The sequence below is a fragment of the Palaemon carinicauda genome, chromosome 4, assembly GCF_036898095.1.
Source record: "Palaemon carinicauda isolate YSFRI2023 chromosome 4, ASM3689809v2, whole genome shotgun sequence".
Lineage (NCBI taxonomy): Eukaryota > Metazoa > Arthropoda > Malacostraca > Decapoda > Palaemonidae > Palaemon > Palaemon carinicauda.
In genome coordinates, this window is record NC_090728.1 from 175,691,750 (window position 1) to 175,714,249 (window position 22,500).

Below are 22,500 nucleotides of genomic sequence, written 5' to 3' on the forward strand. Positions count from 1 at the left end.
ATGAATGTTCGTCAGAAGAAATCCCGACTCGTCGTTTTAAAAGTATCAAACAGTTATGAAATGAAGAAAAATGTTTAAAGGCTGAAGGCCTGTCACGTCTCTGCTCATGTTCTTGACCAAGCACACTACCATTCTTTGCCTACTCCGTAATCGTGAACCAATCGTCATAAAACTAGACATGTACATTCTATTGATCCTCTGAGTATCTTTTTTAATTCGATCTCACTAATTAATCATTAAAGAGTGAAAAACAATGAAATTTCAACAACTCTGTTAATACGCGTTGGATCAGCGTGAAATTCGTTACTTATAGATCACCGAACAGAAAGTTGTGTCAGACCATTAATTAATATTTTAAGTAAAAAATAATTTTAGAGGTATTAATTTCAAAAGCCTACTGCTCCCTTAATACTCGGCCGGTCTGTCTGAAACTTAGTAAGTGTATACTAGAAGGATACTAACATCGACGCTCTGAGCCCAATTTTTGTTGTTTTTGTTGATTAGTAACCATTTCAAAACAATAAACTCGAAGTTCACAGAAAATGGCCGTGTTTGGTGTCAAGTAAATCAGGAGGGATAGGAGACTGCAATGGTGCACTTCATGGAATGATTCTGATCTTTATTGATTAGTAATTGAAGATTTATTGAAGAAAACAATGGATTTTCAAAGATGACATAAATCAGTCGTGTTTGGTGTCAAATAAAGGGGAGAGACAGGAGAACACAACGGTGCAGTAGTAACGGAACGATTATCACCGTTATTGGTTAGTAATTAACGACTGATTGATTGGAACAATGGATCTTCAAAGTGGATTCGGGCGCATGATTTTTTCTAAATAATTACGTCTTCAGTCTGTAGTAGTTCATTCGAACTGGTTTCTCATTAGCCTCATTTTAAAAATACTGGTTAAGGAGTAAAATCCTTTTGAATGTTCATTCTGAACAAGAGTAAAAAGAATATCATCACACCTCAATTATTATGAATTATTTGTTGAATCAGCCACAAAGAATACATTAAAAGTTTACGAATTCTATAAAAAAGGCGGTTCATTCATATGGACACGTATATACAACGAATACTGCATTAAACTAATTGCCATCACTAAGTAAAATATAATTACGATGCTGAACACAAAGCAATCGTCGGATTCTGTTATTGAATTTATTGACGATTAATGATAAGTTTTCATTGGTCTGTAAATAAAAACTCGAAAATTATCTTATTTCATTTCAACACTTCGACATTTATCAAACACCAAGACAGTTTCTGCGGATGAGAGAGAGAGAGAGAGAGAGAGAGAGAGAGAGAGAGAGAGAGAGAGAGAGAGAGAGAGAGAGAGAGAGAGAGAGAGAGAGAGGTCCAATGAGTGAAAGCATCTATATACTAAGTACAGAGAGAGAGAGAGAGAGAGAGAGAGAGAGAGAGAGAGAGAGAGAGAGAGATGTCCAATGAATGAAAGCATCTATATACTAAGTACAGAGAGAGAGAGAGAGAGAGAGAGAGAGAGAGAGAGAGAGAGAGAGAGAGAGAGAGAGAGAGAGAGAGAGAGTCCAATGAGTGAAAGCATCTATATACTAAGTAGAGAGAGAGAGAGAGAGAGAGAGAGAGAGAGAGAGAGAGAGAGAGAGAGAGAGAGAGAGAGAGAGAGAGGGGGTCCGATGAGTGAAAGCATCTATATACTAAGTACCCCTCAAGCTTATCTTAGCGCAATTGATGCAGTCAAGTGTACCCCTAGTTACGGCGTCAGGTACTTAGCCCTTTGATACAACAACAGACTGTTCCGAGAACATTAGAGGATTGTTACAGAGAGACAGAGCCAGTGTGATTCTTCCAGCATTAGCTCTCCTCCTTAAGTAAACTGACCCAGCCACAAACTTGCAATGATCTTTAATATTTTTTTTTTTTACTTTGCTGCTGGTTTGCTGACTTCATAATGACATGCTTGCTAACATACATCGTCAAATTATTCGCATTTGATAGAATTAAGTAATTATTGAAATGTCAGTGCGATTACTTTACTTTTACGGGTTTATTTCTCGCACTCCATCAGACACTAAAGGTCTGTTCAGGCGGGCCTTGGTGTGAAAAAATAATTTCTTTCCAGTTAATATTTTGCTCTGTATCATTATCAGTTATTTCTCTAAACACAAAGTAATTCCTAACTCAGACTGATGAATAAAAAAAACCCTTTATGTATCTATATAGAAGGGAAATGAACTGATATTTTCAGCTTCATTATCATAAAATAGACAATTTCCTGTTTTGATATAGCAAAACTCTAATGCCCTTGGTCTTGTAGCATCATTTTTTCAACTATGATTGTAACTTTGTTAATAATAATAATAATAATAATAATAATAATAATAATAAATAATAATAATGATAATAATAATAATAATTTCTAAAACCTCAAGCTTCTTGTCTATTGTAACTACACTTAGGTGAGGTAACTAATAACGATGACCTTTGTGCAGATTGCAATTTCACTTCTATTAGAGTGACTAAAGTCGAAGTGTTGTGGAGTGAGCCTCAAGGAACTTCGAGGCAACGAAATATGCAAATGCCCAATCAAACATGGATGTAAAACAAAAATATAATAACCCTATTTAACTGATAAATCTTATGATGCTCTTAAATCTACATAGTTTGTACTTACCCCTTGCTTCATGGTCTCATTTGCATGGGAGGCCACGTTGGATACTACTGCCAAAGCCGTTTGGGTATCAACATAATCCAGGCTGTCGTTGGGCAAATGCTTCAAGTAATCCTCCAGCAGAAGGCGATACTGCGGTATCCTTTGCACCGGTTTGAGCATGTAGTGCCTGATGCTGAGCTTGGCACATCTCTCGGATGCTTCGTAGTCCTTGACCACCCTGGCGAAGTGGGGATACCTCTGGCAGCACTCTTCCAGGTGGTCACACTGACTTTGGAACTCCTTGATGTAGGCGGAATACAGCTTGAGGAAAGGCCCCGTCTTTACGATGACGTCAGAGATCTTCTTGTGTCTTTCCCAGTCCGTGATGCGTCCCTCCAAATCCTTTAGGATGACCTCATTCAGATTCTGCAATTGGGGCAGGTAATTAAGGATTTTATTGAGCTCTTCCTCCTGCATGACGTTCTTATTGACTTTGTAATTGTTGTTGTTGTTGGCTGCGGGAGAGATTCTATTTAAATGGTCAGCCATATTTTCATAAACGTAATTTCGAAAATCTACATTCAAGAGTCTCAAGACATCAACAAACACACGTTCTGAGGTCATTAGTTCTTTGGCAATTAAGAAGATCTTTTGGTCACGTTTCTCATTGGAATTCAAAATAGGACTCGCCCTTGGGGTCAGGTCGGGGCTGTTGGGAGGGGGGACTTCTATGGTGTTAGTAGTATCACTCGACTCGGCAACGCTCATGCTACTAGTGTCTATAATGGGAGTCATACTAGTTGTTGTGTTGCTGCTAACAAGGGTTTCACTAATTAAAGGCTCACAGGTTAAGGTTCGGGATTGGACATCACACTCGGTATTAGTTTGATTTAATGGCACAAAATCAGCATCTCGTATTATCCTATTCAAAGAGACCTCAGCCTCTAATCGGTCGTTGGCGACAATTTTACACATTTGCTCCGACTCTTCAATTGGGTCACATGTCCCTTCACTGCACGTAGAATAATTAGCGTCACTTTCTTGGCTAGAGTCGTGCTTTCTGCTCGATTCATCGTGCTTGCACGGCACCGGTTCACAAGATTCGCCCCTTTGGTTATCCAAAAGCGTCATTTCTTTAGGTGGACTAACACGATAATTCCCAGTTCTGTCACTAGCTCTCGCCGTCACTTGAGAACTATTGTTACTGTTTGTTTTCACAGACGATTGTTCCGACACCTCTCTGTTTATTGGTCTCGAAATGACTTTGACCGTAGTTCTCGCTGGTTTAATCCTTGGAGGTGGAATATTTTTGGGTTTGGGTTGAATAGGAGGACGATTGTTGGCGTACAAATGATGAGTCGAAGGCAGAATGGGAGTGGTGTAGAGATAATCGCATAATTGGTTAACAACCGAATGGTATTGTTGTTGGACCCCTGAGGGTACGTCACGCTTGGGCATTTCGTACATGCTACCAGAAGAAGAAGAAGAAGAGGAGGATGAAGAGGACTCCTCATCCTCATCCTCGACACTGTCCCTTGAAAAAACCGACCCCATTGTCCCTGCTGAGGGTTTATCTTCACTCGGGACTGCTCGTTGGCGATACACTTGCGAATGACAAAAGGAATCCGGGATGACTAAGATCCCTAACTGAGTGTGTGACTTACTCGAGCGTCCTGTGCATCCCCTAGCGAAGGCTGCCGATGGTGGTGGGGGAGGGGGTGGTTTCTTTGGTCTAACTATATGGCACGGCTTATGTTCCTTGGCGCTGCTGCTTATTTCGTTCCCTTCCCTTTCTGTCTCGCTCCCCTTCGAAGCAGGGACGGGAGATGACACGTCTTGTTTTGCCTGCAGGGTTGTTTCCCCTTCGTCCGGACTAAGGGGGACAGGATAAGAAACCTGATCGTCACTGCTAGAGGGACAGGGTTGCTGTAAGCTGTTACCCTCTGTCAAGTCAACGTAAAACTGACTGCTGGTTTTCTCGGCTCTGTCATTCCCTTTCCGCTTGGATTTTACAGGTGTCGTCATGCCTTTCCGGTCGACATATACCATTTGTTTACTACCTTTTCCGAAGGAGCTGAATATATGAGCTAGTGACCGCCTCCCTCGAAAGTCGTCATCTTCTGTCTTGATCACCTTGTTTCCCCCGTCCCACGAATTCCTTCGGGTTGACCTCAGGTCACCCCTCGGCTGCCCGGATTCGTATACATCTTCCTGAGAGTCGATGGACGAAGCTGCAACCTGGCGAGGGAATGTTGTGGATTTGCCGACGAAAGGGCTCGAACCTCCAAGGCACTCCAGGGTGGAGGTTTTAGATGTTTAGTTGAAACAAAATTATTCGGCCTCTTTAATTGACTTCTCGTCTTCGTTTTGTCTTATTGCTTTTTATATTGATGGGCACAGCACGAATAAGTAGCATTCTTTTCAAGGAATATCACATCATATTCTATTCACAATGAGGGATATATATCAGCGTATTTTATAAGATTCTGCTTAAGACAGATTTTAAAGATTAATGTTTTTTTTCTATTTTCTAACAACTTATGACAGTCTTTGATATCCACTCTCATACACAGGATAATTATTAAAAAAATGATTAACTTCGATTCATATGGACAACGACTTACGAGTGTATTCTATATCTCTTAAACAAAATAGCCAGTAAAGTTAATTATTAAACTAACTACATATATAGATAAGCAATTATTACGTTGATGTACTGTATATAAAATAACGCTACTGTATTTTTTATCACAATGTAATTCCTCACGATAAGTGTCTCAAAAATTTTATTTCATAATCTGGTATTTTACTTTTTGTTTCTCTTTATTATGTTTACTCTTTGGTCTGTTTCTTCACAATGATAATGAAAACTTAACACTTTCCAAAAATAAAAGGATTCTCTTACATCACAGGTTTTTATAAGCTGTTAGTCAAAAGCAATATCCCAGTGTTGACATGAAAAGAAACAGCACCACAGGAGTCTAGTAAACTACTAACACTCGTCTCGGTAGCCTGCAACTAATCTAGCACCACTGGTTAAAACTAAAGGTCGAATCGATCTAATCCTAGAAAAGCAGCAGTGACAGGGACAGCGACAGATTCTATTGCAATAAGGTGACAGTTGTGACGGTCTAAGCTAGAGGCTGCGACTAACGCTTCTGATGGTCTGTCTGGGACTCATCAGACGCAGGTATGCACAGGAATTAATTGGATCAGCCTCACGCGACAACATACCACGGGGCATGAACGAGGCTCCTGGCGTCGTGGAACTTATTCCCTCTCTCGATGACGGCGACGAAGATTCTTGCGGATCTGCCGCAGCTATTACCGGAGGGCAGATGTTGTTGTTATTGTTGGTGGGAGAGGCGTTTACGATGCCATCGACGGCACTACCATCAGTGACAGATTGATTGACAGCAACTGGTAAAGATGCGTTATCAACAGATGAATTTAGTGAGTAATGGGAGTCTGTGAGTGCGATACTAGTAGTAGTGACACAAGTAGTAGTAGTAGTAATGTTTGAAATGGTGTTAGTCAGTAAATCAGGTTCCGGGTGAGTAGATGAATGATCCTCAGGGGATGATGGTTGGGGAAATGTGACAGGAGGAAGTGGTATTGGCCCCAAGGCCGCAGGAAAATCGGAAGGGCAGAGAGTTGGGGAGGCGCTTGAGGAAGGCGTTTCACAGTTAGTAGATGTATCACTCCATGGGGATTCACTCCAAGGGGATTCACTCGTCAGGGGGCTCTCCCCTTCACTTCGTGAATTAGGGAAGTTGAATATGAGGTTCTCGAGGGTGTAACGAATACCTTCTAATCTAGAGGCGATGTCAGCCACTCCTGCCTCCAATTCCGTCGTGTCGAGCTGGGTGGGCCCTTCGGCTGGCACTCCTACAGGGGCCTGTCCGTCGGTGGAGGTACCCTCCGCTTTTGGCTCTGCCTTGACTTCGGTTCGCACTTCTGAGACGAGTGTTGATGATGACGGTCCGGCGAACTTATTTTCTTCTTCGCCTGTTTCGCTCGAGAGGGTAACGGCAGTTCCTTCCGGGATTTCTTCAGGTAATGACTCACCTGTCAAAGGCGCTGTCGCAATTCCCGCCTGTTCTTCGGATTTCGTCTCTCCTTCGGGTTTCAGGGATTCCACTTTCTCCTCTGAATGTCCTTCGGTATGCGAAAGGGCTTCATCACTGCCGTGTGAACCTGCCTCGGTTGATAGCGATTCAATAACCTTCGTTTCTTGTTCTTCTGTCTCTGTTATTTCTGTCTTGATTTGTTCTTCGGCCTTTACGGACGCTGGCTCATCTACTTTGACAATTTGTTCTTCTACGTTGTCAATTTGTGCTTCCTTCTTGACTTCTTGTTCTTCGATTTGAACACTTTTTCTCTCGTCTGTTACTGTGGGTTCTTCAACGTTTGCAGCCTGTTCTTCGCTCTTGATAGGTTGTTCTTCGAGTTTTACTGGGGGCTCTTCTACCTTTGCTGGCTGTTCTTCACTTTCGAGAGGCTGTTGTTCACTCTTGACAGCCTGTTCTTCACTTTTGACAGCCTGTTCTTCACTTTTGACAGGCTGTTCATCTACTTTTATTGTTTGTTCTTCACCCTTTATATTTTGTTCTTCACTCTTAATTGATATTTCTTCAGGCTTAACAGACTGTTCTTCAACTTTTAAATCTTGATCGTCAGTTTTTATTGGAATTTCTTCCGCCTTTATTGATAGTTCTTCAACCTTGACAGATTGTTCTTCAACCTTTACCGCATGTTCTTCAACCTTTACCGCATGTTCTCCAGGCTTTACAGACAATTCTTCAACTTTTACCGCCTGTTCTTCAGGCTTTACAGATAATTCTTCAGCTTTGATAATTTGTTCTTCGACTTTAGGCTCTTCTTCGGTCTTTAAAGAGTGTTCTCCAGTCTCGAGCGTTTCATCGGTTTTAACTTTTAGTTCTTCAACCTGAACTGGCTGTTCTTCGGTTTTCACTACCGAAGGTTCTTTTTCAGTGGTTGATGTTTCACCTTCACTGAACAGTTTTTCTCTAGCGACAGGTTGATCCACTTTGCCCAACTGTTCCTCAACTCTAAGGAGTTGCTCTTCGATATTCAAGAGTTCTTCTTCTACTTTAAAAGGTTTAACTGCGACGTCTTCTTTCCGATTCTCGCTGGCTCTTGCAATGGCACTGATGATCGACGTTTCTGGGAATATAATCTTTTGTTCTTTGGATATATTTTCTACCGTTTCTTTACTCGTTTGGTCTTCGCTCGTATGCGATCGGTCTTTCACGGGTCTTCTTTCCTTTTTCACACTTTCGACTCTATAAAGAGTCTCGTAAACGGTCTTTCCTTTCGAATCATCTGTTTTCGACGTTGCTCCTTTGGTAAAGTCTTGCGACGTCGCACTTTGGCTTTTGGTTTCGTCTGACTTGTTCGTCGTCAGTTCCAACGAAGGCTCACTACTTATCACTGATTCGAAGGCTTTCGGTGCCTCTTGAGTCACGGACGTTCGTAAAACGTCTTTTTCCGTCACGGAAACGTTGGAAGTGACACAAGTGTCTGTCGCTGGCGTCGACACACCGCCCGCTTCTTCTTTAGTCTTACCTGCAACGACACTATTTACATCACCTTGCGATGCAAGACTGTTGGTGGTGGCTGGGGAGGAGTCTGAGGTTTTAGTGAGCTCCTCCCTCAGAGATGATCGTTCACCTGAATCTCCAGAATATGTCTGGAGGGATTTTAAAACATTGTCTAGGGCTGCGAACGAGTTCTCGATCGTTTTTAAATTACTATCAATATCACTTTCAAGTCGACTTTTAGACTCGGGACTATGCGTCACTCGTTCCGTGGTTGAATGGATACTAGTGATACGGTCAGACTCAGAGGTGGTAGTGGGTACCGCCTCCCTCGCAGTCTTACCAACACTGCCGCCTCTCAGGGTCACGATGGTTGGGGAACCAGTGTCAGTCGATATTGGTTGGCCAACCTGTCTGCCTGATTCACGTGGTGACTCAGATGAGGTTGTGGAGTGTGTTAGTTGTTGTTGTTGTTGACGTAATTTGCTCTTCTTGGGGGGAGGAGGGGGTGGGGGGAGAGGTCGCCCTCGGGAACGTTTAGGTGGTTCCTGTGACAGAGTCACGTTTTCGTAATTTTCGTCGCACTCGGTCGTCATGCTGATCCTGGCAGGCTGCGACGGGTCAACCGTGAGTGTACCTGTTACTTGTTGACCCAAGGTGTCTTTGCCTCGCCTCCTCCGGGGCGGCGGTGCCCCGCGCTGGATTGATGTCAAGGAAGTCGATGCATCTATCTCATTCTTTATGTGAGTGACCACCTCCTCGATGCGCACCACTTTGGAGTGGCGCTTAGGCGGTGCAGGGGTGACGACTTCCACATCTGCATAGATCTTGTTCCCCCTCGGTGGCCTGGCCGGCAGTTCTCCATTGACCATGATGAGGGACTTCCTCGTTCGGGGCTTGAGGTGCCGCGGAGGGCGTGGTGGATCCATCTCCAGGGTCTGAGGGGAAATGGTTCTGATTCCCTTCTTTTTCGGAGGTATGGGAGGAGGAGTCTCGTCGTCGTCGTCCAGGTAAACAGGCCTCAATTCTTTGATTCCCGCCTCCTTATGGACCCGGGCATACGGAGGGATGGTCTCCATTATTTCAGGGGGTTGAGTTGTTGGTTTCTCCTCTTCCTTTGTTTGCGATTCAACTTCTTTGTTTGTGTCAGCTGTTGTGACATCTACTTGCGGTTTGACTTCTGTAATTTCCGTGTGAACTTCCTTTACTATTACAATAGACTCGGTTTCAGGCTTCTTTTCAATGTTAACCTCAGATGAGGTAGATATTTCCATCTTTGCCTCTGTGTTTACAGTTGATTCCTCGACTTTAGTCTCTATTTTATCTCCCGCTTCTATCGCAGATATTTGCTCGATTTTTACTTCTTCCTCTACAGTTACTGGCTTCATTTCCATTTCGGCAGCTTCAACTTTGATTTCGGTTTCCATCGGTTCGACCTTTGTTTCCGTTTCGACAGATTCCGTCTTTATGTCAGTTTCCTTGACCTCTGATATATCCCTCTTTTTAACACTTTGGCTTTCAATGAGAACTGATGCGTAGATTTTGTTACCTCGAGCTGGTTTTGGAGGTAGTTCTTTGCTTTCTTCTGTATTCCCAGCTTCAGATGCAACTTGCTTTTGGTCTTCTTTTTCTTGGGCTGGAACTACTTCAGAGGCTGCCTTCTTTTGCTGGAACTCAATGGTGTCATACAATTTGATGCCCCTTTGGGGGCGAGGGGGTAGAAGTACTTCCTCTATAGCAACTTCCTCCTCAACCTTTTCAGATTTTGCTTCAACTGAAAGGGTCTCCTTTTGTTCCTCTACCTCCATATTTTCTTCTTCCTTCGGTATTTCTTCTTTTTCATTCTGATCTTCTTTTACCAATACTGACATTTCTTCTTTTTGTTCTTGTTTTTCCTCATCTTGCTTCATTGCGTCTACGTTTTCAGTTTTTTCTTCTTCTAATTTTGTGAAGTGTCGACGGACGATGATGTCCTCATACACTTTGATGCCTCTTGGTGGTTTAGCTGGTTCCTCCTGGCCTGCTTCGGCCTCCTGAGTGGTAGCTTGTTTAGGCTGTTCGATCTTATCATAAATCTTATACCCTCGCGGTGGTCGAGGAGGCTGAAGAGCTTGAGGGATGATGTAGTCGTCCTCTTCTTCAGGAGCAGGAATAATCTGCGCCTCCAAGCTCGCCAGCATAGCTGCATCTACACCGTCCAATTCTGTGGCAACGGGCGTCCCTGTGCGCTTCGGCTTCTTGTTTTTAAACCGCCCTCTTCCTCGACCTTGAATGGGCGTGGCCTCTATAGAAGATGCTTCTCCCGTTCCTTCTTTGCTAGCAGAAGGGACATTGTCATACTCACTCTCAACAGACGGTTGTCTGTGTGCCTTTGGAGGTGGGGGAGTTGGGGGCACCGGGAGTGGCTCTGCTTCAGGCACTGAGTGAGGACGACCTGTGTATGCTAACACTGGGTAAATGTCATCCTTTTCGGTCTCAGAATCCATGAAAGTGATGTCGTCATACACCTTGACCCAAGTGCGACCCACTGGTCCTGGTCGTCGGGAAGGTTTATTTGGCTGTTCAACCTCCTTGTCGGCGGAACTGTGACCGCCTCTGTGCAGGAAATTTCTGAGTTGTGGCGGTAGTGATGGTGCTCGGGGTAAGGTAGGTGCCCTTGGAAGAGAAGGGGCCCTTGGGAATGAAGGAAGCTTTGGCATTGAGGGAACTTTTGGCAATGATTTGGGTTTAGGCAACGGCGGCAGATTGGGCATATGGGGCCTATTCTTGAATTGGGGCATAGAAGGCATGTGGGGCCTGTTCTTAAATTGAGGCATTTGAGGCATATTCTTGAATTGGGGCATCTGGGGCATATTCTTGAACTGGGGCATTTGGGGCAATTGCGGGAAACGATCCCTGGAAATGCCCCTGAAAGATCGCCTTTTATCCCTCGAAGGAGACACGGAGGCAGCCCTTTTCTTACCCAAACCCTTGATTTTGGGTTTCGGGGATTCTGGCACTGCTGGGCACTCTGACGCAGCAGCGGGAGTCGGGGGTGGCGTCGGCGGAGGAGGGGTCGCTTCTACAGATTGCTTGGAGGATGCATGATGAGGAAGCGAACCTGTTTTGCCACTCTTGGTGAAGGCTGGCAGAAGTCCCACTCGCATCACGCCGCCTCCACCTCGTCCCAGCACCTGCAATGAACAAAGTCGGTTACTACGATTAGTTCTAAATAACTATAAATCAGCCGTAGGCATAACGACAATAATAATAATCATGTTTATTAGGTAACTGGAAAAAAAAAAAATCATACGTGGAGAGGAAATTTTTGTAACTGATAGAGTATTTAGAAATAGGAGTTGAAAAACATTCAGTACCAAGATGATGATGATGATGATGATTATTATTATTATTATTATTATTATTATTATTATTATTTAAGCTACAGTCCTAGTTGGCAAAGAAGGATGTTTTAAGCTCAATAGCTCCAGCAGGGATAAGTAGCCCAGTGAGGAAAGGAAATAAACTAAATGAGAAGTAATGAATAATTAATATAGAATATTTTAAGATCTGTAACAACGTTAGATTAAATCTGTGATATATAAATTATGAAGAGAAACTTATGTCAGCCTGTTCAACATACAACATTCGCTGCAAGTTTGAACTTCTGAAGTTCCACCGAAGAAAATTGCTCAATTAGGAAGATCATTCCACAATCTGCCCATAGCTGGAATAAAACTTTTAAAATAATGTGTAGCACTTTTATTTATCAAAATAAAAGGTATTCTATTTGATAAGAATTCTCAACATTGTGAAGCAGCCCTAAATAAATAAATAAAAAAAAAACACTGCTGTTTTCGAATTTATTGCCCTTTCCATTATATCATTTACTTGCAAATCCAAGAGAGAGATCAGTCTCTGTCAATTCCACAAGATCCGACATTGCACAGTTGTTGTGCAGAGAAATTGCAGTCTCCAACCGTATCTACAAGACAAGACTATGTTCTTTTCTATTTGTAGATCAATTGTGATTGATAACTTCCTCTCAGCTGCGTGGTCAACGAAATCAGATGTTCGTTCGACTTGACCCTCTTCACAACCGGAACCGAAATGCAAATTAAGATAAAACTCCAACTTCTATGAGCAATTATTTCTTCTTTTCTGCCGAGGTAAAGTCGGTAGACAAAAGCAAAAACAAGATTAGGCAAAGAATTCCTTTTATGGCAGGCATCGAAAGTAACACTGGGTCAGGAAATTCTTGAAATCTTTCGGTGGTACAGGTTTTTTGTTCATCAGACGTTAGAGATTTTATATGTTATTTATGCAGCTGCACGAACAAACACACACACACAAATACATATATATATATATATATATATATATATATATATATATATATATATATATATATATATATACATACATACATGTATATATATACATATATATATATATATATATATATATATATATATATATATATATATATATGTATATATATATATATATATATATATATATATATATATATATATATATATATATTTGTGTGTGTGTTTACGAATGATTTTTAGTAGTGTAAATCTAGGGCATAATATCTTCCTTACCCATTTCTTTTCAAGACAATGCGTATTTAGCTATGCACTTTATTACAAATTCTAATCGTCTTTCTTGATTATTAATTCAGCGTTGAGAAACACCTGGTCTCTCAGTGCAACTGTAAAAATAATTGTTCTAATGAAAAAGTCTCAAGACTTTTATTCTTTTTTTCTTTTATCTTCCAATGTTTTTTCTCTGTCTCGTCTTCAGCAGCTAAACATTCTCTTAGATCGTTGGGAAAAAGCTTAAGGTATAATAAAATCTCTAAAAATTACCTGGATGTTAATTTCTGGCATTGACATTTAATTAGGTCATGATATAAGATGCCAAAGATTTTTTCATAATTCCTACTATTCTTTGCATTCAATTAATCCCAGAATATAGGCTACCTTTCACCGGGCTTGTGGTGGCCGATGTGGTAACGTCCCTGACTGGTGAATGCCAGACTGGGGTTCGAGTCCCGCTCAAACTCGTTAGTTGCTTTGGTCTCTGCAACCTTACCATCCTTGTGAGCTAAGGATGGGGGGTTTGGGGGAGCCTATAAGTCTACCTTCTGAGTCATCAGCAGCTATTGCCTGGCTCTCCTTGGTCCTAGCTTGGGTGGAGAGGGGACTTGGGTGTGATCATATATATATATATATATATATATATATATATATATATATATGTATGTATATATATATGATTAGTCTCTAGGCCATTGTCCTGCTCGATAGGGCAATGTCACTGTCCCTTGCCCCTGCCATTTATGAGCGGCCTTTGAACCTTAAACAACTAGTTATACAGTTAATTAGATGTATTGCAATTTCTTATTTGTCTTAACATAACAGATTTGGGAAAGTTTGATTCTAGTTGTGACCAAACCTTGGAAGGATCTTCTAAATCGGAAGATCTGTAAAAGTTCTAAGTTTGCTGAGCAGCCTGAAACTAGCTTCACTTCTTACTTCAGGTTGTTGTTTTGTTTATTATATTTTTTTGTTATTTCTTTTATGGTCTTTTTGTTTATGTGTCGAGTTGCTTTCTATTTTGGGTGAGGGCGACTTGCATTTAGTTCTTTGAAATGAGAAGATTAAAACTTGGCTTGTAATAATATATATATATATATATATATATATATATATATATATATATATATATATATATATATATATATATATATATATATATGTGTGTGTGTGTGTGTGTGTGTGTGTGTGTGTATTTATGCATATATTTTATTTCTGCCTAGATACAGCAATCAGTTTGGAATATCTCAATAGATACGAATGTTTTTTTTTTCTTCAAAGAACGTTTGAAGAATATTCTACATCCTTGCCATTTTTTATATCCACATTTCTTCTTGTTTACTTCTTTTATCCATTACTTCCTTATGGTTAGGCTACATGCAAAGCTCCCACAGATTTCCATAACACCTTTAACGCATTTAATTGAAAAAGAAAACTTTTATTAAATATCTAATGAAAACATCAAAAAAATAAAATTGAGAGTCAAGAAGATCACGTAATAATGTTGAAGCAGAGATATTAAATATATAGTTCTGGGTATTCTTAAACAGCGCAAGGAATTAAATTAATTATCGACCAGTCTCTTGGCAAAATCCTAAACAGGTTTTTATAAGCGTCATGGATTTCCATTTTTCTGAAAACCTTTTTTCTAAATCTCGTATTTGTAGGCAGTCAAGAAATGGAAGCTCTTTGAAATGACCAATGCTGATTATAACGAAATTGAAGACATTTACTGGTGAGAATATTTGCATTTTGAAAAATTATGACAATTTTAGTGACTGATATAATAGTGAAGTAGGTCAAGCCAACAATTTACTATTGGGATGATCTCAATGATAATTTATGTGGTAATTGGATTGAAAATAGTGACAATAGAGATATTGATAAGTATGATAGGAAAGATATGTATACTGCAGCAACATGAGCGGTTATTAATAATGAAAAAAGATGTTTAAAGTAAGTTACATTTCACCTTGCATTTATCAGAACATTGCATTGAAAAAAAGCAGGTCAATAATACCCAACAAAGCGCATTGGGTACGAAAATTCCAGCCGGATGCCAGACTTAAGCGTCAAGGGCATAGATTTATGGGCACGTGGCATCCTCCCCCTCTCTCCAACCCCCTACCGAAGGGCTTTTAAAGACCCCCAGGAAGCTAGCTAGCTGCCCCACCTACATCATCATCACGTTGCAAATTTCATTCATGATTCCACGACTCTCATCCAGTGCTCTCTCTCTCTCTCTCTCTCTCTCTCTTCTCTCTCTCTCTCTCTCTCTCTCTCTCTCGTCCTCCTGCTCCACGGGGAGTTACCGATCCCTCTGATCCCCTCGTCCTGTCCCCTCGTAGGATGCACTGAAGGGAAGGTGCGGATTGGCGAGGCAAGGGCAATGATAGTGGCAATGGTGGCTGGGGAGAGAAAAGCTGGTGGGGAAGGGGGGTTATGGGGAGGGGAAGTGTCGCAAGCAAGCCTATGCAGTTAGATAACTGAGAGCGCTCATGCGGATGAAGTCCGTCATCTATAGAGATGGGAATTGTTTTCCTGTCCTGTTGACTGTTGTTATCATTTCGTACGATGCGTCGTTCACTTGTGATGCTAGTTATTCGAGTATAATGTAATGAGAGAGAGAGAGAGAGGAGAGAGAGAGATGAGAGAGAGAGAGAGAGAGAGAGAGAGAGAGAGTTTTATCATTGCATACTGTAGTTTCAGTTGAAGTTCAATGTCAGTCTATGAGAATATCTGAAATTCGAACGCTTATAATCCTTATCTTCGTAATCTCTTCCGTCAATTGTTGTTATCAAAGAGGATTTCACATATTCTGCTTATCTTCAGAACTAATTCCGCACGTTGATAGCCAGGATTCCGCCAGAGCAAAGCGGAGTGAGGGTCAAGAGTTATTTATTTTATTAATGGCGCCAATCAACCCTGGAGACTTGGCATTCCTTTCAGTGTTGTGTGGTGACGACTGTAGCACCAGACATAGCATGTAGGCTAATAACGATGCATAATAGAGTCTGAACCATTTTCAAACTTGAGGCTTGTTTGAAAACATTACACTTGTAAGATTTGTATCAACTCTATAGCTTCAAGGTTAAGACCCCCTTCCTTCCTCTTAATTTTCTTGTTTTCTTTTCGGGGTAGAGAAGGGCATATTGTTGGCTGTTTAATTGATATTGTTTATACTCTAAAAGAGTTAGATAGAGGCGATAATTTACTTTGTGGTATGATAAATGTCACTTTTGGAAACGTGATACCTGGTCTGACAGAATAGGTTTTGAGGACCGTAGAAATTCCACCTCGATGCGACTGAATAAACTAGTTCTGTGTTCACATGTGAGGGAGAGAGAGAGAGTAGAGGAGAGAGAGGGAGAGAGAGAGAGAGGAGAGAGAGAAGAGAGAGAGAGAGAGAGAGAGAGAGAGAGAGAAGTCTCCCTCAATGCGCTTTCTGTTTTAGAAACATCGAAAAATGTACTAAAACAATTTCCTAAGAGAGAGAGAGAGAGACGAGATTAGAGAGAGAGAGAGAGAGAGAGAGAAGAGGAGGAGATGGAGAGGAGAGAGAGAGAGAGAGATGTCTCTTCAATGCACCGTCTGCTTTAGAACATCGGAAAATGTACTAAAACAGTTTCTGAAGAGAGAGAGGAGAGAGAGAGAGAGAGAGAGAGAGAGAGAGAGGAGAGAGGAGACGAGAGAGAGAGAGAGAGACGTGGGGTACTAAAGGACAAGGGCATCAAACAATATAATCATTAAATATAATACATTTTGTGGGTCTTCTGCACATTATTAATTACATTGAAATAAGCCTTCCTTATCAGAGCTGCGGTGTCCGAGTGGTTAAGGAGATGGACTTGAAATCCATTGGGCTCTGCCCGCAACAGGTTCGAATCCTGTCCGCAGCGAGAAACAGAGTTTTCTTATATTTAATAAAGAACATGAAAGTATAAGAACATAGATCAACATATGATAGAGAAAGCCCAGTGGAATATAGATCAAGGTGCGCGAATGACATATGATGAAACTACTTATGCAAGTAATTTTGTTCCTTCTATGTACAAATAAAAAAAATGTGTTCATGTCATATTTGTGTGCGTATGTACGTTCTTTTAAACGTTAATCAAATTTTCCCTTACAGAGGAAAGCTACAGAGAAAATCCAATACAGCAGTCACTGTTACATTCATACTTTAAGTGGCCAGTCCGTGGTTGACCCTCCTATGACGTAAAAACTCCACAACATTCATAGCCTCTTGCTCACACGCATGCTGTTCATCTGTGTGTTTGTTTGTGCGTATGTCAGTAACTATTGAAACTTGAGAATTAATGAAACCCTCTAGACAACTTTTGTTGAGCTTCAATTGATGCGGGTTTGATTCTTGGCGTCGTCTATTTTAGGTTTATTTCTTTTGTTACGACTTTTCAGTTACTTACATCAAGGTTTTACTGGATTTCTTTGCACTATTGGAAACAAAAAACATTTGAAGTTATTCAAAGGAGACAGGTAGAAAAGCGAAGTTCGTGTTTCCAAATAATTGAGGAAGTCAAGATAATGATTTCCTTTGGTGTTTTATATATGCGCACTTGGTAGCAACTTACAAAAGTGAAATTCTGGTCCCCTTTTTTGAGCATCTTTTCCTATTGTTTTGTGATCTGACGCAACACTCCAAGTAGCTATAATTGAGCACGTCAGGTTTTTGAAATAATTTCTTATATGTTGGCCGGCGTGTCCAAAATGATTGATAAAAATTGTGCTGGAGATCGTATCTAATCAAGCTGACTCACCTAATGAGAGAAATGATGATTAAAAAAAAGATAACGATGGCAATAACGATGATTATATAAATTCCTTCAAATATTTATATTACCTTCAGAATACAACTTTTGTGATTAGCAATACTGATTGATTCATTCCTCACTTGAGTAATGGTGAGGTAATTAACCAGGTGTTCACGAGCGCACGTTTGTATTTGCATATATTTTACCAGATGACATCCCTTGCCAAAAAAGAATTTGCTTATGTAAGAAACAAAATCCGTAGATTTAGACTACTTTCAAGATGGAAAGTAATTTCGAACTCGGGTGAAGTTCCAGGAAATGAAATGTCAATGTTTAACAGATCAAGAGAATATCAAACAAAATGATTTAATGTTGTATATATTAGTCTTGTTATATAAACACACACACACACACACACATACATATATATATATATATATATATATATATATATATATATTTAGTATATATATATATATATATACATATATATATATATATATATATAATATATATATATATATATATTAAATTTCTACCTCATATTTGGGATCGAACGCTAGCCCCTTCTAATGAAAGGCCAGGTCGAAACCAATCATGCCACGAGAGGCCTAAAAGAAACTTGATTTCTTTTAGGCCTCTCGTGTCATGATTGGTTTCGACCTGGCCTTTCATTAGAAGGGGCTAACGTTCGATCCCAAGTATGAGGTAGAAATTTATTTCTATTTGAACACGATATTGTGTTGATATTTATCCATATATATATATATATATAATATATATATATATATATATATATATATATATATATATATTATATATATATATATATATATATATATATATATATATTGCCAACACATGTTTGAAAACTGTAAGCTACAACTAAAACTAACCTGTCCAGCGATTTTGGACACATTTAAGCAGCCCTCATTCTTGTCCTCGGCTTCCTCGACTGGCGCAGCGGCACCTCCCTCTAAGGCAACTGCCCCTTCGGCGGTCGCTGCCTCTTCAGGCATGGACCCGGCGTCCCCTTCCCTCGAGACGTTTCCTCGACTGGAGAAGTCGTCTCCTCGGCTCGATCCTCCGTCCATGCTCCTGTTCGACCAATCATCACCTTTGCTGGAGCATTCGTCGTCCGCCGACACGTCCCTGGAGGAGGTTCTCGATCGGCCCTTCCCGGTGCGACTCTTAGGAGCTTCATTTTCTTTGCCCCTCGAGGCTGAGCGGGAGGATCTACCTGAAGGGGGCTTCTCCTGGGACTCGCTGCCCTTCCTCCTCACGCTTGACCTGCCGGGAGAGAAAAAGGGAGGAAGTTAGTGTATGATTTTGAAGGCTACGACGAAATAAAGTTGAAAAAGCGAAACATCTGCTTAAATGAATAAATGACCTATTTTTATATTATTATAAGTCTCAAATAGAAAAACACATGTATTAAGAGTAATGTAGATAAATGACTAAATTCGAATAATTCATTATGGAAAGAGTACACCGGAAAGACAGAACAAGTTTATGTTGCCCATTGCTTTAAGTTAGAATATTCATTAAGGCATTTTTTCCTATAGAAAATGAGACTAAAATTATTATGGAACATTGATTCTTTTGGTACAGAAGTTATCTTTCTCGAACTCAAAAATAAGAATGAATGTTCGTATATATAAATAAATAAATAAATATATATATATATATATATATATATATATATATATATATATATATATATATATATATATATATATATATATATATATATATATCATTATCACCCGTTACTAATCCACTGCAGAACAAAAGCCTCAGACATATCCTTCCAATCGTGTCTGTTGATGGTCTTCCTGTGCCAGTCCACATCCGCAAGTTTTCTTAGTTCGTCAATTCATCGTATTCTTTTTCTTTCAATGCTTCTTTTACAATCTATAGGGACACATTCTGTTATTCATTAATGTCCATCTATTGCCAATTTCTTTTTCTTACATGTTGTTAGAATATCCTCTACTTTAGTTTGCTCTCGTATCCATGTTGCTCTTTTTCTGCGTATGTTTATTGTGTGTGAGGAAATGTATCAGATGGTGTGCCAAGTTACAGAATAGCTGAAGATAAAATGGTAGCAGGATTTGTGCAAGAGGTTGGAAACGGACTTTTAGCGTCTGTGGAAACCGATGTGGCAGCATATGAAGGTACTGCTGAGCCAAACCTCCTTGAAGGTAGTCAAGTGTGTATGTTAAATGCAAATAGAAGGAAGAAGGTTGAAACGGATGAGATGAATATTTTTTTTTGGAGTGTGAGTGGCAAAAGATGAACTGAAAGGGCGGAAAAGTTTAGATGAGTAAAAGAGGTGCTAAAAAAGATAGTCTAGAATTTTCTCAGCACACACGATAGAGTTACACGATTGCAGTGTGTGTAGGGGACTTCAACACTGTGTTGCGGAACTTCTAGTGATGATTTTTGACGGACGTTTTCTATGCAGTGATTTTCTTTTTCTGGAGCCACGTCTCGTTTTGTAAAATTTTCTAATATTATGTATTAATTGGAGAAATTTTCACTAGTATGAGAAGAGAATTTCGTATGTTTGATTAGAACCATATTAGAGTTTTTTTTTACGATGAGAGAGAGAGAGAGAGAGAGAGAGAGAGAGAGAGAGAGAGAGAGAGAGTGAGAGAGAGAGAGAGAGAGAGAGAGAGAGCATGTTCTATTTGAAATCTAAACGCTTGGTTAACATGTTCATTAACCACATTTCTAATTGAAATCCTAACCCCAATATTCCAAAATTGCATCGAAAACGCAAAAACCTCTATATAAAAAGGTCAAACAGATAGAAAGTGATGGATATTTCACCTTCCTTGACCTCGGTAAGAACATCTCAGATGAATCAACTCTGGTTGTATAAATGATTTAGAGAATAAAACAAAAAAAATGCGCATGATTTCATCTCAAGATTTTTTTTTTTCTTTCGGAGAAGTAGAGCATATGATGCAATTCAGGAGGCCATGATTTATAAAACAGGAAAGGATCTCTAAAGATGTGATTTTTGTTACTTGTTTTTCATTATTTCTAACAGTTTTCACATAAAATTTCATGGATGCAAATATATGTGAATTAGATGAATGTTTTGTAAAATCGGTTTCTATCAAAATTTTATTTTTAGCATAAATTATTCATAAGGAACATTGAGCAAGAGTAAGGAGTTAAAACTCTAATTAGGTGATTGCATAAACTGGCAGTAGAGTGGTGATCTATATCTTGACTGATGTTCCATAATCTTGCTTGACAAGGCACCTGAGACTTTATATTTTAGAAAACGATATAAGATTGATAACCGACTTCATCAGGATTATATTGTCCGTTTTTAAAGTTATAGTAAAGCAGCAACGATTAAGAAATATTCCGAGAAGAGAATATATTGCAATTTCTCTCGGAATCCAGGCAAGTGTGTTAATCCTTTTCAATACATTCTATTGAAGCCCTTAAAATTTCGTTTTGGGCTATTAATTTATTTTACACAATAGAAGATGAAATTTATATACTTTTGTGAAACAAATGAAGCTGCTTCGCATAATCGGTGTAGACACAGTAATCCAAATCTAACCTATTTTCACGACGATTTCATATTATTTTAAATTAAAATGCAATAACGTTAACAACACTGTTCATATAAAAAAAGAATTATTCTGACCCAACAACGAATAAACCACAAGTGACTGGTACCTCATCAACTAAACCGGGTTTGTCATTCAGACATTATCACCCTCTCTGACGTTGACTCATAAGAACACCCTGACATTATTCGCTACCAGTGATTCTTGATATGACAAATCTCTTCGCTTAGTAACGCTTTCAGATCACCTTTCCTTATTGTGTCATTGGCGAATTTACTCCGGCTGATTCCCCCTTTTTGCTCCTGGGAGTAAATCATGGCTGAATCGATTAGGTTATGTGATATACAAATACAACGAGCTCGCACGCTGTGAGTTGCTTGGCAGGAGGATTCCTTGCATTCCTCGTCGTATCGCTATTTCGGTCAGTCAGGTTCCTTGGCATACGGGTTGTAACCTTGGGAGCAACAGCATACACAAATATCAGTTCTCTTCATTATGCATGAGGGTGTTTTTGCCTGCATTACTGATGAAGCTGTGATTCATAAAAATCCTCTCTCTTCTTTCTCTTTGCATTCTTCTTTACTCAATTTTGCTTCGGTTTCTCAGATCTCTCTCTCTCTCTCTCTCTCTCTCTCTCTCTCTCTCTCTCTCTCTCTCTCTCTACTTTATAGAAATATTCAATGATTTTGGCTCTGACATTAAACAGATAATTAGTGCCTGTCCTTTTTATATTTCTATATTAATTATTTCCACTTAGATTTCAATTCTACTACTTTCTCGTACAACGAATACTTTGCCGAAATAAAATTGTAAACAGACACATCCATAAAAGACTCCGTGTGCCAAAATGATTGCCAATTGATTTAGCAATCATACAAGTAGATGATTGCATATTCAACGTTAATTCAGTAAATTATTGATAAATGCGCATGGTGACCCCATGACTAAACTGCTCTCCCACTGGCGCGATGTCCTTAGTCCTCTCCCGTGACTCATACCCAGTGAAGGAGCACGTAGCATATAGTACTATTGCAGCCCTTGGCAAGACCTGTGGCAGCTGAACACCCCATTGAGCATATGATTAACTGGATAAATGAATCACTGAAAGTCGGTCGTTAGACAACTGTGTAGAAACGCTGGCAGAATCCAGAGATCAGCTCGAAAGAAGAAGCCCTGAAACTAGAGCTGAAACCACTCTGTCAGGTGTGTTACCAACTGCTGTTGGATTTTCTATTTATCTTACGAATTTTAATTCTCGAAGTCTATGAGAATTATCTTGTCTTTAAGAGCAACTTTCGCTATTGTTGATAGCGTAATAATCTAGGCGTATGGAAATTGATAGCAATCAAATG

At 39.9% G+C, this 22,500-nt stretch overlaps 2 protein-coding genes and 1 non-coding gene across 4 annotated transcripts in view; 1 reads left to right on the forward strand and 2 right to left on the reverse strand.

Annotated features, from left to right (window-relative positions):
* LOC137640219 (FYVE, RhoGEF and PH domain-containing protein 6-like) overlaps positions 1–5,864 on the reverse strand; it is a 30,563-nt gene extending 24,699 nt beyond the window's left edge. Inside the window, exon 1 of the mRNA XM_068372776.1 lies at positions 2,658–5,864. Coding sequence (XP_068228877.1) covers positions 2,658–4,685 — 2,028 coding nt within the window. The 5' untranslated portion in view covers positions 4,686–5,864. The remainder of the gene's footprint in view (positions 1–2,657) is intronic.
* Positions 2,922–22,500, reverse strand: part of LOC137640218 (uncharacterized) — a 146,013-nt gene continuing 126,434 nt past the window's right edge. Inside the window, exons 2-4 of one of the 2 annotated variants that reach the window (XM_068372774.1) lie at positions 18,449–18,842; positions 5,871–11,370; positions 2,922–3,062 (exon numbers count right to left, since the gene is read on the reverse strand). In XM_068372774.1, coding sequence (XP_068228875.1) covers positions 3,052–3,062; positions 5,871–11,370; positions 18,449–18,842 — 5,905 coding nt within the window. In that variant the 3' untranslated portion in view covers positions 2,922–3,051. The remainder of the gene's footprint in view (positions 3,063–5,870; positions 11,371–18,448; positions 18,843–22,500) is intronic. The other variant, XM_068372775.1, reaches the window with a different exon arrangement.
* Positions 16,597–16,679, forward strand: TRNAS-UGA (transfer RNA serine (anticodon UGA)). The gene has a single exon. It is a non-coding gene; the product is annotated as a tRNA-Ser (tRNA).